Source organism: Enoplosus armatus, chromosome 10, assembly GCF_043641665.1.
Source record: "Enoplosus armatus isolate fEnoArm2 chromosome 10, fEnoArm2.hap1, whole genome shotgun sequence".
NCBI lineage: Eukaryota > Metazoa > Chordata > Actinopteri > Centrarchiformes > Enoplosidae > Enoplosus > Enoplosus armatus.
The window spans coordinates 22,401,063-22,419,157 of record NC_092189.1 but is presented as its reverse complement, the minus strand read 5'-3'; the positions used below and the strand labels follow the sequence as shown (position 1 = coordinate 22,419,157).

General features: G+C 40.8%; 1 protein-coding gene across 1 annotated transcript in view; it reads left to right on the top strand.

Moving 5' to 3' along the window:
• The window catches only part of LOC139291458 (complexin-2-like), a 46,254-nt gene extending 28,664 nt beyond the window's left edge, over positions 1–17,590 (top strand). Inside the window, exons 2-3 of the mRNA XM_070913484.1 lie at positions 12,616–12,791; positions 17,396–17,590. Of these exons, the coding sequence (XP_070769585.1) occupies positions 12,616–12,791; positions 17,396–17,590 (371 nt within the window). The remainder of the gene's footprint in view (positions 1–12,615; positions 12,792–17,395) is intronic.
• Positions 17,591–18,095: the final 505 nt, after the last annotated feature.

Here is an 18,095-nt window from a genome sequence, read left to right as displayed (position 1 = left end):
GCGAGGGTGATTATGCGTAGCGGGAAGCCATGGATCCTTCGAGCTAATTCACAGTCTGAGGCTCTCCAAAGCCATCAGGAGGGACGGAGGATTGAATCAAAGTTCCTGATATTAGTGGAGGCAGGAGGCGAAATTTGAGCTAAAAGCATAACTGGAGGGTGAGAGGGAAGCAGAGCCTTGGGTCTTAGGGATCAATGGGCATGCATAATGCTGAGAATACATACCCACAGAGGATCTCAGCCAGCTTAGCTGCATGGGGTTTTCATGGTAATGCCTATTGCAGAAGGTAACAGCAGCACGGCAGTGCTCTCAAAGGAGCTCGAAGCTTTGAACAGATGACTTTCCTCAAACTTTGTACTGAAATTCGGGATTCAATTTCGATTCTCTGTTTATATTATATATATATATATATATATATATATATATATATATATATATGTGTGTTTTTCTTAAATCCATGCAACAGAACACCAAGACATCTTTTGCCATTTGACATCTTTTATCAAACAGAAAGGGATGTCATCATGGCAAAGGTCAGATCTTTGACTTCTAGATGATAGATCCGGAAACTGTGTAAAAAGAAAGCCGTGTCAGAAGCTGCTATTGTCCTTAATGTGAAAGAGTCTTTTAACTGCACGGATGATGGGGAATTTTATTGCAGAGCTGAAGAGGGAGCCGCATTAGCATCTGGAGTCATGTGGGAAATACTACTACTGAAAATGCAAATCTAGGATTGATGGATTCTCCTAAACGAAGCTCTTGGTTGGCAGATTAAGCAAACCCCCCTTTTCCATTCATGCATGTGGAAGAGTTCAGTTTTTAATGTTGGGACTCTCATCTGAGAATTTGTCAGTACTATGTAGAATAAGAAAACTGAGTGCTAATTTTCCCAGCTGAGTTGATTACCAAGTCATGCCAACTATCAATCAACATATTGTAGATCGCTTCAGGTTAAGTTCAGTTTCAGGCACGTTTGATGCTTATGTTCACGTTCATTTGCATACAGTAACAGGGGGAGATAAAGGAATCTGTTAATTAGTTAACCTGTTAATTGGCTCTGGTATGTCAAGATTTAAAAGTGTTAGAAGTCACATCTCAGGTATGTAGGATGTGTATAAATAGGACAAATGAAAATAGGAGTGAAGATTTTCAGGTCCAGGTGTGATACAGTAAATCACATCAACATGCAAAAGAAAAAGATGGATAACAAACTAGTCATTTGAGCATATTTTTAAGAGATCTTTTGACTTTCACTCTCACTATCTCATTTTACAGAAATTTGTGACAAGATGAAACAATTTTGAAATATGACAACTTTAGTAACACCATGATTGCCACCATTCTAGCAAAGTAATTCCTATCATTAGCTATATATAAACTTCTTTAATAAAATTAAGAATGTTCATTTTTAAGTCCTATAAGACAAATGCAGCATTTAAATATAAAATCAATCAATAGCTTTAGTATTTAATTGTTTTCTAATTAGTTGACAAATCCAATCATTTATTTTTAATTTGACACTTGTGCTTTGTTCCTCTCAAAAGCAATTATCAGAAGCAATTATTCAGCTCCACGAAGAGTTTCACAAATCTTTGCCACGTCTGACTCGGATGTAATATTTCTGTCAGGTAGGAGACCTGACAGAACAAAGCCAACAGCAGCAGCACACAATAAGCCAATTATAATAGGGCCTTGATGATGACCTCAGTGGCTGATTGACATTGATTGATTGATTGACATGAGTTGTTATAACACAGCTTCAAATAAATAACCTTAGTTTGAAAAGTTTCTACAGTCTACCGGTATAAAAACTTTTCTCTGATAACTTAAAACTAAAGATTTTATACCGTGAATATATAATTCGTTCATAGCCAAAACTTCCAGAAGTAATGATAGCTTTAATCAGTGAACTGTGTACTTAAATATGATTCTACCCCTTTGGCTCTAGGGTGGATTACCTACCTTCTTCTCCTCTGTCACATAACAGCATCTCCACAAAGCTACTGTCATAGGCTTGCTAGTTAGCGGTAGCATCTGAACTGTAATAGAGAGTTGAAGTGAAACCGTAAAATCGAGGTGGCATGGAAAGAGTTCAGCTAAAAAGTTGGAATCAAAAGTTACAATCACCTATTACCATGTGAAACTATATGGCAGCTGTTGTGTTTTGTATACTAACAAATTGTTTAACATTGTTAAAATCACGAAGGGTTTGAATTCTAATAGCAAAGCTGTAATAGATAACCATTTATCTTAAACTATGGATAATAAACCACAGGAGCATGTTTCACCTTTTCAGAAAGTCTGATGAGAGAAACCCTCAGTGAGGCTCTCTAGCATGGCTTTATAGCACAGTTAAGAAGTACAGAGAGTATGTATTATCTTATGATTTGGATTTAGTAGTTCTGAATGTCGTGCTGCTTTCTAGATGTTTCAGGGGACTGTCTTCTTCCACAGTTGTCGACAGCTGCTGTTTGTTGCACATATGGAGCAGATGAAACGGATGCTATTTTTGGGGTGCTCTTCATTACTAGTTATTGACTGAAAACTTACAGTGAACGATCAGACAGAGTATTGAAGGAACAGCATGGAGTGACATTAAGGTGAAGAAACAGGCAATGAACAAACACAATATCACACAGAAATGTGGCGCTAAATGTTTCTTAAAGTAACTTGCCGTATTACTTTGAACACAAAAGTAAAAATGGATTAAACACAAACTGAGTGGGTTGTAAGAGACCAAGGATGGACACCTGGGAGACACCATTTGTGCTCCGTTTCTTCGGACTGATGTCATGTGAATTACTTCCAAGGTTATACCCCATCAGGGATCACTAGCTTGATGCAGCTTATTGAACTGTCAAGACAGATGCACATGGTTCATTCTGAGGGGAAATGACAGGTGAAAAGAAGCAGTTCCCATCGTCTTGGAAGTATTTTATCCCACTTTTCCAACCGAAAATGTATTCTGACCAGGAAGACAACATGCATAATTGACTATTTGAATAATAACCATTAAAACAACTAAATGTCCTTCATCACTAAGTATTAAACCCAAACATTTGTCCTTGAATGTAATGTGTGACTTTGCGTGACTCTTCACTATGTTAAGGAAGTCTGCATTAACACCCCTGTCTCTCACACATGCATTTAATGAGCCGTCTGGCAGGCTATTTTTAGATTTTCCTTTAATGTAAGTACACACAGATCACAAAACCAGACATAGCCTTGGAAAAAAAAATCGCTGGTGTAAGATTATGCCTTCAAATTACCGTCTGACACCTTATTGATCCCTGTAGGACAAAAACCATTATCCCTTGTCGACATGGAGGTCCGGGTCACTCCGGCTGACTTGTGTTCATTTGATCAATAAGACGTAGACTTAGCTGAAGTAGTCTACATACTACACTTCACAAAAACAGAACCTATAGCATCCAAAATGAGTCTAGTCCATTCATGAAGGCAGCATGTAGCAAAAATATTACTCTTTTTATTATCCAAACTTACTTATTAGGGCAAAAATCTGGAAGCGTAGCAACCATTATGTTGGATCAATAACAGTGAAAATGGAGCAGCAATGGCTAATGTTTTAGCTAACGATGATTAATATATATAAAAAGTGGTTGTTAAAATGATACAAGAGAACATGCAATTTACAGAAGATATTAATAACATGTACTAATAGTAGTCCAGGTAATTCTCTGAATCCTGACTGCTTATCTACAGCAAGGTTATCGCAGTACAGTACATACATCCGCTCTTCTGAAATGCAGATTTTGTTTTCCTCATTTAGCATGCAGATCTTTTTCATATCTATATATATATAACTTCAATGGGTCTATTTCGAATAGAAATATTGTATGTGGTAAACTTTCCCCTCTCTTTCCTGCGTTTCACCTCCCCCATGACTCTGCGGTGGGTAGAGTCCTGCCGCAGCGTCACCTCCATGACTCATTACTGCAGCGACTCCAGAGTAATTGCTTATGAAGTTCTGCGATTGCTCTCCATGATCTCTGGCACGCGACCAAACGTGCCATCCCGAGCTGTCGGGGGCTGTTAGAGCGCCACCGCAGATAACTCTTATCTGAAGAGCCAGAAGAAGCTATCAGAATGAAATTCCATACAAAGCCAGATATCATATAATGAGCCAGTGGTCATCACGATGAAAGTGCTAAAGTGATATTATCCTGGTGACATTTTATTTCACCAGGGAGAGAATGATTGCATTTCGGTGTATTTTTAGCTTCATGTATTGTAGTTTTTGATGAAAACTGGGATTTGTGTCTTTCTGGTTCTTGGGAGATATAATGCTCATCTCATGTTGAGTGCTGTGATCGTAAGCTTGTCTTCAGATTTTCAAATCTAATGTACATTTTATTTATTTGCTCATTTCCATGATTGACGTGTTATTTATCTAGTTGAATGTGATTTGTCTGCACATATTACAAAGATAAACTAAGAAATCTAAAAGTAAATGTGTGCTGTGGTGACCTGCATTCTGTGTGTGAGTGTGTGTGTGTGTGTGTGTGAGTGTGGGTGTGTGTGTGTGGGTGTGTGTGTGTGTGTGTGTGTGTGTGTGTGGGTGGCTTGCCTCGTCCTTGGGGCCAACGTCAGAGGTGATAAATGTGGCCCGTCCCTGCTCGCTCATCGACAAGGCCAGACTCTGTGAGGCTGTCTTCCAATGATAATGGTTGCGAACGGGTGATAAAGCACAGGAATGATGTACCTCAAGCCTCCATTTCCCATGCACCCCAGAGATCTACTGAGGTTTGCTGCGGAGGATATCTCACATCTCCACAGTGTCCTCTTTCCATTTCGCTTCCTGCAGATGAAAAATCACTCTGGGTTTCTGTCCGCTTTGTCAAATACTTCGACTGCCGACATGCTTCCTACATTTCCACACGCTCTGGGACTGAGGTTCTCACTTAGCTTTGACTTTGGTGCCTTTAATTCAATGTGGTTTTTCGGGTTAGCTTTGTTTTTTTTCTTCAAATCACTCCTTATTAGTTTGTAGACTAAATTTTAAGAAACAATACACAATACCATTTCCCAGATGTTGATCAAATTTTTATCTAAAAGCACGTACAGGCACAATAAAAAAAAACTGTTACTACAAACAAGACTCAGGCAATTGACCGGGCAAGACAGAGTTAAGCCACTAAAGGCACCCAGCAACATGAATGCAAGAGGAAAGGAAGGTGCTCCACGTCTTGCTTAAGGACACTTTAGAAGAGATTGAACTTGGCACCATTCAGCTATAAAATAATCGCTCCCTGGGCAGCCTGTCACTCTTGGCGATATAGAAGCAATTTTCTGTACCGAGCAGGACTCTCTCTTCCTCTTTCACACAGGGTTGTTAGAGCTCTCCAAGGACAACTGTGCTCCAAAAACCAAACCAGTCTCTCAGATAGAGTCAATAGTTGTCAAGGTCCGGCACAGACAGCTCGGTGTGAAAAGTGACTCAGTCGTGCTCGAACAAAAGATTTTTCTTCATCTTTTCAAGGTCTGACATTGATAAAACTTTGTGTAGGAGTTGGAATACAGCTACAGCTCTTTTAAAGCGCCACAATGCAGCCATGACTGCTACATGTCCTTTGAGCAGTTGGCGAGATGTGGACATGGACACCCCCACTGATACCTGGTTCTCCCTCAGCAACACTTTGTTTTCATCCAGTCGAGGCAAATTCAAACGCCATAAACCGTGCATGATGTGATTATCAGATCCATGAACACCAACTTGATTATGTGTGTGTCCTGGAGAAAGCATGACCAGTTGTGCTTTTCAGATAACTGAAAGCAGCCTTGTTACTCTGACAGTGATTGTAAATGGCTTCCTAGTTCTTGTCCTTTTGTTTTTGATATGCGTCAGGCCACATAGTGCCTCCGCTGGTGTTCCTGGCTGTTAGTGTGCTGTGGGTTCATCAGTGCTTGTTTGCTGCTGCTGCTGGAAAGGTGGTTGAAAATGGGGCTCCATGTGGTTTTCTGCTATACAGTAAGGTTCCCTTGGTGGTCTTTCCACTGGGTGTTGGGACCACCTTCCCGCCCATCCCGGGGAAGGAGGCTGATGATGATGGCGTGTACCGCTGGTGTGGGTGGTGGGGGTTAAAGCAGGGACCCGCAGGTCGACAGCCGTGGGACTGCTGAGGACTGATGACAGATGGGAGAGCAGGAACACAGAGTCCTTGAGCTGGTCCCGCTGTTTCCTCTCTCTCACTTTTTTTTCCTGCAGTATCTCCCGTTATATCTCTGGTTCTACCCTTTTTATATCATCTTTCTCCATCTTCCTCTCTCTAAATCAGTTTCTCATCTTTCTTTATCTGTCAGTTTTATTGTATCTTCCTCTTAACCTTTCACGATTATCATTCAGTCATCATTCTCATTCTTTTTACTTTGTTCCTCTTCAATATCCTTTCTTTCTGGTCATTATTCTTTTTTTTCTCTTCCCTAAACACCCCTTGTCCTCTTTTCTTCTCTAGTGCTCATCGATGTAAATTTTGTGCATCACTCTCAGCTTTTTCAGTTGTCCTTGTTACAGCCTTTTTACTTTTAGTCTGTCACTCTTTTTTTCTTACTTATCCGTGCTCATTCTCTCTATCGATCTCTCTAATTTGCTGTGTTGAAGAGGAAATCATCCTACTCTCATTCTAGTTAACCTTATTCCTGTCCTGCTTTCCTGTTTTTCTTCCACTTCAGCCCTCTTTTTTCTCTCTCTGTCCTTCTTCGTGTGCCTTTGGGCTCCACAGGGGTCTCTTCTCATGTGGTCTCACCCATCCGTCAGCATGAAACATGCAACTCACACACACACACACACACACACAAATACACACAAGTGGAAACACTCTCGGAGCCCAAATGCACCTGAAGGACACGCACTTGATTATGCTCTGCTCTGACGGTGCACTGTGACTCTGCACTCTTACTGTGACACACACATCATACATGCACAGATGCATAGCGGGAATTAAGAGCTGCACATTTTGTTCTCATTCTTTAACACCCAGCAGACACACACACACACACAAAGAGCACCACAGATACTTCCAGACACTCCCTCCTCATGTTTTCACACCCCCTCCAAATCTAAAGCCAGCCTTTATATAACTCTGCACAGTCCAATCCACAAAGTGATCCACCCATCCATAACTTCCCAACTTCTCCCTGATCTAATTTAGTTTCTACTCCTTTTCCCGCTAAGCAGAGAAAGCCTTCTTCTGTTTTAAGATCAGCCCTCAGTCGACCTAAAGAGTCCTTTTAAAACTGTAATGAGTTACAGCACGGATAACTAGGTGTCCAGAGTCATAGCAGTGATGTCAATAAACAGGTGAGGTTTGTACTGTGTATTAATGGGATGACTTAAAACATGTTCTTACCCATTCTGGGGATGGAAATGTCTGTCAGGTCGTCGGTCAGTTGGTGCCACTTTGGTCAAGACTGAAATATCTCAATAACTATTGAATAGATTGTCATGAAAGTTAGTCCAGACATTCATTGTCCACAGAGGGAACGAAGCCTGCTGAGCCTACAGACTTTTCATGTTTGTAGTGAGACGTCTCGACAACTATTGAACGGATTCCCATGAACTCTGGTCCAGATGTCCACGGTGCCCCGAGGATGAAACCTAATTACTTTGGTGATTCTGACTTTTTCTTTAAGCGCCACCAACAGGTTAGCATTTGTAATTCAGAGTGACATGTCTCGACAACTGTTGGAAGGATTACCATGCAATTTACCGTCATCGGGTCGAACGCTGTTTTTGTCCTGTACTTTGTCAATACTCTTTCTTCTAGATTCTTGTACTTGGAAGACTTGTTTAATCTCCAGAAAGGTCTATCAGGTAGTATACTATATGCTGGGATCAGACTAATAATGTCTCATGGCAGGAAACTCCAGTTAAACCTTTATTTGCAGTTGCCTTGTACAACCATTTAAGCAATCAACAAGTAGCTCTAGCATCGTGCTGAGGGATGAAATGTTTATTGTGCTTTCTAATTAAGTACTTTAAACCACGTTTCAGTGTTTTTCTAACCATAGCCAAGGCTCTCGGCTCTTCCTCTGGAGCTTTCTCGTTTTGCTTACCGTTCCCAGACTCCACAGCTGGCAGCTTTTGATGACACAAAGGCTTTTGGGAACGTCAACTGTCTCACGCCGCTACACAGCAACTTTGTCACAATCAGACGAGCTAATTAGCTTTGAGCATCGAGATTACTCATGTGGAGGTTTGGGAGAGGCACTGCAACATGTGAAATGCAAGAGATAAAGTGGCATCAATTGCAAAGAGGTAAAAATCATCCGCAGTAGAGCAGAGATAAGAGGTGTATCTGTCTGATATTACAGCTGATTTAGGGCCTGCATAAGAGTGTAATTGTAATTGCAGAGTAATTAGACAAATCTAGACTAAATTAAACATAATTTGACACAATCTTCATTTGTTACAATTAGATGTGTCAGATTGTCTGATTGAGTTACTCTAAGGTTAAAAATACTTTATACTTTAAATACAACTTTATTGACTTCGCTTACACAAATTAACATTTCAGTATCAGTGGCAGTGCTAATGAGAAGGTGAGAATATGATGACAAGAAAGTAGGAAGATACATCTAATAAAATCTAAGCTCAAACAACATGTAAAGTGTGTCGTGCTATTTTTAATTTGAATCTGCAGACTCTAAAGTTTTAATTTCAGAAGTTTCTCTGTTCAGCTCAGCCAAAGAAGAATTTATTATCCCTGAAGTGATGAGGGATATTCTCCATCAGAGTATATTCAGCTTCTATAAAGATTGCTATGCATACAAGATTTGGGAAATCTCCTCAAGCTACCAGCAACAAAGCAGAGAGAAAGTTTATAGTCTCATTCAGCAGCTCTATTTGGCCTGTGGCAAAGCAGAGAGAGACAGGAAGACTCTTTAAGACATATTCTTATGAGTGTTACTGCAAGAAAGTAACTCTACAATGTTCTATAAGCATATGTGATTAATAATTAAACCCAAATACTTGGAAACTCTTACCCTCAGAACATGGATATCAGCTGCAGAACTGAGAGAAACTCAAAGCATCTTTCTGACTCCTTGACCGTCTCTCGCTGCCTCAAATCTATGTGGAAGGTGAGACGGATCAGGGTTGATATGAGGCCACCAGTTTTGTCAACATGAATATATTCTACACCTTCAGGTGAAAACATGGTTTATATTTAGACTTCCTTCATTACTTATTCACTACAGGTACAGTAACTTTCATCAGTTATTTCTAAATATTGAATCACAGCGCAGCAGTTTGCTAGATAAATCAAATGATAGGTGAGAGTCTCAAAAAGTGGCGACCCCTCCTCTGATTCTTTCACTTCGTATCTATATATCTTATAACTTTATGTATTACATACACTGATTCTCTATAATACATGTAACAAAGAACAAACACAAACCGTGTGTGATTGACATTATGATTTGTTAGAAGAAACTTTACGAGTATTCTTTTGATTGACGTTTGTCTTGTCTAAATGAAATGCAGCCAGTGACTTTACTGTATAACCATACTGATGGCCCCTTTATGCATATCATGTATCTGTATGTTTTACACTTGTTACACTGACATGAAAAAGCCAGAGATGACAGTAATGCATTCTTAGCATGCCAACGCGTCATGCATTCGAAAAACTGAAGAGTTAATGAAAAAAACACGATCTCTCTGTTTATTAATTAGCAGTCACCCTGCTCTGTATGACTAAGGGCCGGGGCTTGTCCCGGTCCGTCAACACGGCAAGTTCGGACCGCAGCCAAGAACCTCAAGGTCAACGCTGTCTCATCGGTTTCACAGCTGAAGCAGATGGCTGTGTCTTTGCGTCGTTCCTCCAGGGAGCCTGCGAGGCTCAGCATAGCAGCCGAGCACAGACCGGGGCGCAGGCAGAGGCGCTAATAGCGAAGGGAAGTGTGCTGGACTCGAGGGCAGGGGCAGGGAGAGAGCCAGACCTCGGTGTGGTCCAGGAGGTCCAGTTCTCGTTAAAATCAGGACATTTCTTTCCTGCGAGTTAGGAAGTGAGCAGAGAGCGGTGGGTTCAGGGTTGGTCGGGCCACTGTTAGAGCGCTGGCTTGTTTCCAGCCACTGAGCTGGAAAGAATAGCTAATGCCTCTGGAGTGAAAACACACAGCCGGAGCCCCTTGTAAAGGTAATGTTCAAAAGCACTGCAGGAGCAGCTCAACACTCAGGGTGACACTCAAGATTAGTCTGTGCAACTTCCTGATTTGAACTATGGCCTTTCAAGTTGTTATAGTTGGGGCATTATTATTATATTATTAGGATAAAACCAGTATTTATTTTATGAGGGTGTTGCTTGCAGTAAACCCGACAATGTTCTTGCTGCTCAGAGTGTAATGAGAAGAGTCCTGCCATGTAACACATGAAGTAGAGGGGTGGAGTGGAGCAGTCAAGGTCTATTGTATAACAAGCATAAAGGACTACACCTGGGTCATACAGTGTTTATCGTGTTTGTTTATGTCTGGTTTACGTTTCACATTATCATTTACAAAAGAATGCCTTATTACATATTTCAACTTCAAATTCAAACATCACAATAAAGGTAGTAAGAGAGTCTGTTTTCTGGGGAGTGTAGCATCTGTTCCTGTGTGTGTGTGTGTGTCTGACATGGAAGCATTACACTTGTGAAAACACTTTGCTCAAGTACAACAAAAGTACAACAGCAACTGACAAAACAAAAATGTTAACTGTGAAGGAGTATCCCTCGCTCTCTCTGTGGAAGTTGTTTTCATGTCGTACAAGAGTGAAAGGCAGCAAATGGCTTCATCTGAGTCCTGACAGCTCCAGCAGTGTTGACGATGTGCACACGCCAGCAGACATTTTTTGACATTCACTGCCAACTTTTTAAACTTTTTTCTTTCCGTAACGACTGTGCATGGTGGCTACAGTGTGGTTAATGTTAGGGAGTGATTGCAGCTGTGACACATCGTGTATGGTTAAGATTAGTAACGACGGGTCGCCATTACTACGGCTGGTATTGTTAATAAATGTTATGACGAGAATAGACGTATAATTGGTCAAACATATTTACAGATAGTTACACAGGTAAGAAAACACACAGATATATTTTAACAAATCCGGGAGGGTAACGGATAGGGGTAGAGGGGAGTTTGGTTGCATGGGGGGATGTTTTTATTTATGTAAGATATTTATTATAGTAGATTTTGGGGGTGTACATATTTATCAAGAATGTATATATTTTTGGTAATGGTTTTTATGTAAATACTTATTGTATATTTATATGTGGGAATATCTGTGTAAACCTAGATGTAAGTGGTATGTTCCAGCCAGGTAGGTCAGACATCATTATAGAAGGCGTCAGTCAGAGTGTTTTGTGTGCACGGTGCTCAGAAAAATAAAATACTACAAATTGGGAAAAGTTTGTCTCCTCATTTGCCTCCATAGACCGCTCGGGCTGTCTAACAGTGGTTAAGGTTAGGGAAAGATATGGCATGGTTCCAATTTTTAAAAAAGTGAACGTAAGGCAACAGATAAGGAAACACACCCATCCACCAACACAACCTTCACAACCTGACTCTGCACGTCCCTACATAAAGGGCATACTTGTTCCCGGGTTGGCACTGGACATAAATTACAGAATCCAATATGAACAGAATTCCTAGGGATGCTGGGATAAGGCAAAACACACCAGCGGTGTAGTGACATATGAAGCATGTCATTTCCTGCCTGTAGCACACAACAGATGCTTCACACAGACAGAGGAAGAAGTCTAGATACAGTAGGATGTCAGAGACAGCTTTGCCGGTGCCTGCAGGCTTTTTAAATAAGCCAATCTTCATCAAGAAGAGAACCTAATCAAAATGACTTGTTGGCATCTTTCTAGAGTCTCTCATCATTGAATAAAACCATTTACATTTATAATATGAACTCCAATCCAGAGCAACAGCAATGGTAGGAAATGCTTAAATTCCAAAATCATTAGCATTAGAAGTGATCCAAATAAGGAACATAAAAGTCAAAGCTACAACATCCAGACCAACGCTGTAAACACAGGATATAATAATAAGTACCTTTTTAACATGTGCATGATGTCCTGTTTAGCATATCTAACAAGTACAGCCAAGAGATGGGATCAGCGTCTGTTTATTATGGTCCTTTCAACAGCACTCCAAGCCTTTTGTTCTCAGGTCTTGACCCATAGTCCAAGTGGACACTTTGCGTGAGGATGTAAATTCCTGTCGGTGATGGCAAAGGCCAAAGTGAGCAGCACAAAGGCAATCGAGAGAATTGCTAATAATTTATTGCAGTGCCTTTTATCTCAGGTTCTTATTCATGACGTTCACCTCTTGTTCCCTCTATTGTCCAACACTTTTGTCTTTGGTTCAGTCGAGGGCAGATTGAGCTGCTCTTTCACTGGCCTGAAAGAGGATTGAAATACAAAGCAATGTCTGTTGAATTATCCAAATCTTAGATGTTCCTTTGTTCACATCAAATGCTCAGCCACAGCTGATAGCTGAGATCTATTATGTGCAATTACTGTGAATTGCCAGTGTCACTCGTTAAAAGATTTCTGCTTGACATTTGTTTCATTTATCAATTTTCTCTTTCTCTATCACCACCAACAACAGGGGCCACCAAAGACATGGGCAAGATGCTTGGTGGGGAGGAGGAGAAGGATCCCGATGCTCAGAAAAAAGAGGAAGAAAGGCAAGAGGCGCTGAGGCAACAGGAGGAGGAGAGGAAGGCCAAATATGCAAAAATGGAAGCAGAGAGAGAAAACATCCGACAGGGCATCAGGGATAAGGTAAAAAGAAAATACAGCTCAGTACAGCTAACAAAGATAACAAGTTAACAAAGAATGTTCACGCCCTTGTTTATTCCCTAGACGATTTATTAAAGAAAGGTTGGGAGATGTTACCTGCTGCACAACTTCTCTGAGGCAACACTACCACGCATTTTTTAAAGAGCACACAACTGAACATATTCAGTACAGTTCAGTTCACATTAAACTCGTTCTATTCTACAAATAGTGATCACACATCTGGCTAATATGTTTCAGAGGAATGGTAGTGAAGTTGTTGTCGAATAATTGGACAGCGTCTGAAACCCTCTCACCCCTCCCAACCCGCTCGGTCTGAAAGGTCTACGTGCGAAGCATACTGGTAGAAGCATACTTAGCCCATAATGTTGGATTAGATTAGTTATATTAAGTAGTTATATCCTACAATATCCACTCTCAATTAGAGTTTTGCTGAAGGATCTGTTCACCCAAGTTGCAAGAAGACATATTTTTCCACCCACTTTAAGTTGTATCCTGCCATGCAAATCTGCCAGCACCCCAATACGATCACGATGACTTAAATTTCAGTGTCATTTTAAAAACTCAAAAGCAAAATGTCTGTGTGCAGTTCAGTTAACACGTACATTTTCCTTTTTTGGTCTTGCCAAGACGATCTTGTCTTTGATAAATTCATACGTACTGTTTAATTAATCTGCAATAAAATGTTAATTGATGGTATCAAAGTGTCTGCAGCTTGCAGTCAAATACTCCTCTTGACATTGCTGATATTTCATTGAATATTTGACTTGAACACTCTTTGAGGGCTTTCAAGTAGAGTTGGAAACTTTTCCATGTGTTGCCCTTTAAAGCTATCTTTGTAGCTTGAGGATCAGCTCTGCAGTCCACTGAGTCCCAGTGATTCTTTAGTTTACTTTTGGAACAATTGTGAAAGAATAGAGAGGAGGAAGGCAGAGCAATATGACAGCATATCTTTGGGAAGTGTTTGATTATAGCAAGTGGAGAGGGGCTGACTAAGCGTCACTGTCTTCACTTCAACTGACACAGGCCTTTGTTACTGTGGATCAAGTCTGAGAGGGAGAGAGAGACTGACTCAGACAAGAGAACGGAACTGGAGGCACGGAGGGAAAGCAGAGAACAAACAAGGGAGCAGAAGGAGGTGCAGAGGAGATATCCATCAACCAATCAAACCAATGTTTTTTCTGGCATAGAGTAAAGAAAAGCGGCCAAATTGAGTTTCCTCATCCGCAGGGTGACTGGGCTCAGCCTCAGAGATAGGGTGAGGAGCTCAGACATCCAGGGGGAGCTCGGCGTAGAGCCGCTGCCAGTTGAGGTGGTTCAGGCATCTGATCAGGATGCCTCCCGGGCGACTTGGAGGTTTTTCCGGGCATATCCAACTGGTAAAAGACCCCGGGGTAAACCCAGATCACGCTGGAGGGATTACATATCTCATCTGGCCTCGGGATCCCCCAGGAGGAGCTGGAAAACATTGCTGGGGAGACGGACGTCTGGACTACCTTGCTTAACCTGCTGCCACTGTGAACCGGCCCTGGAAAAGCAGGGATGGAAAAGAAAATGGATGGATGGATGGAAAGCCAAGAAAAAACATTTCTTGGGGGGTTGAACTAAGACATGATTCCACTTATCAAATCTTTTGCAAGAGTCTCCAACCATTTTGCAGATTTCGTGTCTTTGACTTGAAGCCAAAGGATCTTTAATTCTCGATCAGCTGCTTCTCTGAGTAGCAGCTATTTTGCATTAGTTGTCAGAGGGAAACATAAGGCCTCCTGGATCACATTTTTGTTTTATGTACCAACTGCAAAAATGTTTGTCACATGTGGCAGATTGAGTTTGATATTAAGCCAAAGAACTCAGTGAAAGTAAAGGAAAGCTAATGATCAAGTTTAAATAATAATGAGAGTAAGAGTAAACAGCCATTCATTATTTTGAGCAAAATTTTAATACCAGCAAACATTAGTGTGTTAGCATGCTAACATTTGCTGATTAGCACTAAAACAAAAAGTACAGCTGACGCTGATGGGACTGTGATAGTTTTGCCAGTATGTGAACTGGAATGTGTACTTTGTATAGTTGTAGTATAAATATTTCTTACAAAAAAAAGATGCAATTCTTGTCATGAAATTGTGAATTAGTTTAACTGGTCTACAGTTATTGTAGCCATAAACATGCCGGGGAGGAAGATCAGTCCAAGAATTAGATATGATCTCTGCTCTGCCTTTCACTGATGGTTTTATACGCTGCAGCTTCCTGCTGATCGATTGTTGCCCCACATTAACTTAAGTGGTATAGCAGCATCGTTCTTTGTTCAGTAACTGAGTTGGCATTTATTGCTGATGTACCATTTGATCTTATAACACAAAAGATTTGTGTTATAAGATCACAAAGCCACATCTTACTGTCTGACAGGGGGCTGCAGGATGAGTCCTTCATATCCAGTGTTGAGCAAAATATAAGACCAGAATTAAAGCAGCTGTCAAACCACCAACCTGCTGCTATTATTTGTCAGTGTTTATCTATTTATTGTGTGTTCATTTACAACACCGAAAAGAATGTTTCCTTCTTTGATTTATCAAAGTTTGACAAAAGGATTGTTTAGTTGTGACAGAAGATAATATTGAGCTGGATGCCGACTTCAATGGTAAAAGAAAAGGATGAAAAGCTTTATGTTTGCATACTTTTTGACTTTGTTGCCCCCCCCCCCAGCAAACCTATAGTGCTCCTCTCTAAAAGCACAAACAGAGATGCTCCTACTGCCCCTGTGCACATGTTCACAGCGGAAATGGACACTAGTAGTTTTCCTTTAAGATATTTATTGCTCCAGAATCACATTAACGTGCACCTGGGAGAGCAGCGAAGAGGTCATGGAGGAGTCCAGCTCATTTTCCACATCTCTGCCTCAAGATCAACCATCGCTCAGCCTGCTGCCCTTCCTGTGCTCTGCAACCTTTTCCTTGCAGTCCAACTGTATTGGTTTTGCTCAAACCAGGACCACGCATACAGTATACTTTAGGTAACAGTGAACACAGATCCAGAACCTTTTACACTGGAACAAAAGATGACAAGATACTGGTTTCAAATTATCTTCAAATTACAACTAATATCTTCCACTCTCATCTCATCTGCTGAGATTCATTAAAGCTTCAAGTTCAGTTAAGGAAGCAGTGTTTAAGCTGACATGCAGCATTAGTGATAAATTGTCCTAGCCTGTCCAGACCTGTTTGTTTCAAGTTGTTGTCAGTATAAAAACCTTGTATCTCCAAAATATCAGCTTTTTATGAACTATAGACAGCTTTATTTTTAACATAACAAGGTGATTTTTACTTCAACCCAAGAGTCCAGAGATTTTTCCAGACTATTTATAGGTGTATAAATAGAGACACAGCAGGATGTGGACTTCATCTTGACCTTGGATATAGTACTTCATTGTTGCCAATGGAAAGTAAAAGCTGTGTGACATGAATGAATGAATTTTTTACGGTACAGTATTACAGAAAGATGACTTGAATTGCACAAGATTGTTACCATCAAGGCGCTGGTGAAACAGATTTCCCTGCTGTTGCTGCTCTGTCAATTTTTTTAAATTGCGATTTTGTGCTCTTTCTCCTCTAAACACACACTTGATTTAATAGAAGTCTTTTGGGGCTCGGGGGTTTTGTAAGCTAATTGTTAGCATTGTCCATTACACCCGCTGAGATCCTCTGCCGGTAATTGGTATACAAAATATCCAGGAAGGTCTAATTATTGTGCAGTCCCAAACACAAAAGCACAAGCACAAAATCCACATTTCTGTTCAGTTCCAACTCTGCATCTAATTGAGAAATCGATTGTAACTGCTGTTCAAGCAGCACCCAAAAGGCTACAGTACAGTGTGCTTAAACCTCATGAGGAAGCAGCCTGAAGCTAATTCATGCAAATGAAGAAATATGAATTACTTTGCAAGAGCAGTCATCATTTTCAACCAATTTACCTCAAATGCATGAAATGATCATGTCACGCCTCACGGGTCTCTATCTTTGGAGTAAAAATTGTCACATTTTTAAGTCTGACACAGTATTCATAGGAAGTTTTGTCCAGCACAGCAGTGAGCGAGCACTTGGCTTCCTGCCTACTTTTGAAGTGAGTTCCAACATAGAAATCATATAGTGTTTAAGGTACTAGGAAATCACATTTTTGTCATGGGGGTCCCTTCTGCAATTTACAATGTTTCTCATTGAAGTTGGACATAATGAGTGGTGTGCACAGACTCTCTGGAGGCATTTCTACAGCTTGCAGGGTTAAGGTTAGGTTTAGGACCCTGGCCAGAGGAGCTGGAGTCTGGAGTTTCCCCCTGCTTTCACTCTATATGCTAAGCTAAACTAATTACCTCCTGGCTCTAGTAGTGGAAAGAAATGAGAGTGGTCTCAATCGTCTCATCCAAATGTTAGCAAGAAAGCAAATAAGCATCTTTCCCAAAATGTCAAACTAACTCCAGATCCCAGATCCCAGAAATGTACTAATTTAGAAATTCTAAAACTTGAAAACATCCACCTAACCGCCCCTAGAGAAAATAATATTGTTGCCTTGTTTTTCTTTTTCTCTTTCCTGTGTAGTACGGCATCAAGAAGAAGGAGGAGAAGGAAGCCGAGGCAGCGGCTGCTATGGAGCAGGCCTCCGAGGGCAGCCTCACCCGTCCCAAGAAGGCGGTTCCCACCGGCTGTGGCGACGAAGAGGAAGAGGAGAGCATCGTGGATACGGTCATGAAATTCATCCCGACCCCGCTCATGGATATGTTCAATAAAAAGTAACAGTGTTTTGGGTGAAATATGATTAACTTCTTACAATGTCATCTAACCAAGACTAATGTTGAACCTTTCTTCACCCCCCCCCCCCCCCCTTCAACCCAACTTCTAAGTGTCCTGGAGTTGACCAACGTGCCATGACTTTTCCCTTGATTTAAATTATATGGTCTCTGATGGTGATACGTACTTTTTAATCTCTCATGCAGAGCATCTTTCTTGATAACCTGTGATTTTAACCCTATTTTAAAAGTATGTAACACCTACACAGACCTCGTGTCTTTACTTCAAGGCAAATCTTATGCCATGTTTTCAAAATGTCAAGCACTTAGAATAAGACCAGATATCACCCATCATCCACCCTTTTTGTTTGTAAATAGCCTCGGGTTATGAAAAAAAAGAGAACTATATAGGAGTGAAATGTGACATATAACAAGAGTATAAGCCATATTTTTAACGTTTAAGAAATTATCCAAATCATATCAAAATTTGATTGAATTTTCCTGTTATGTTA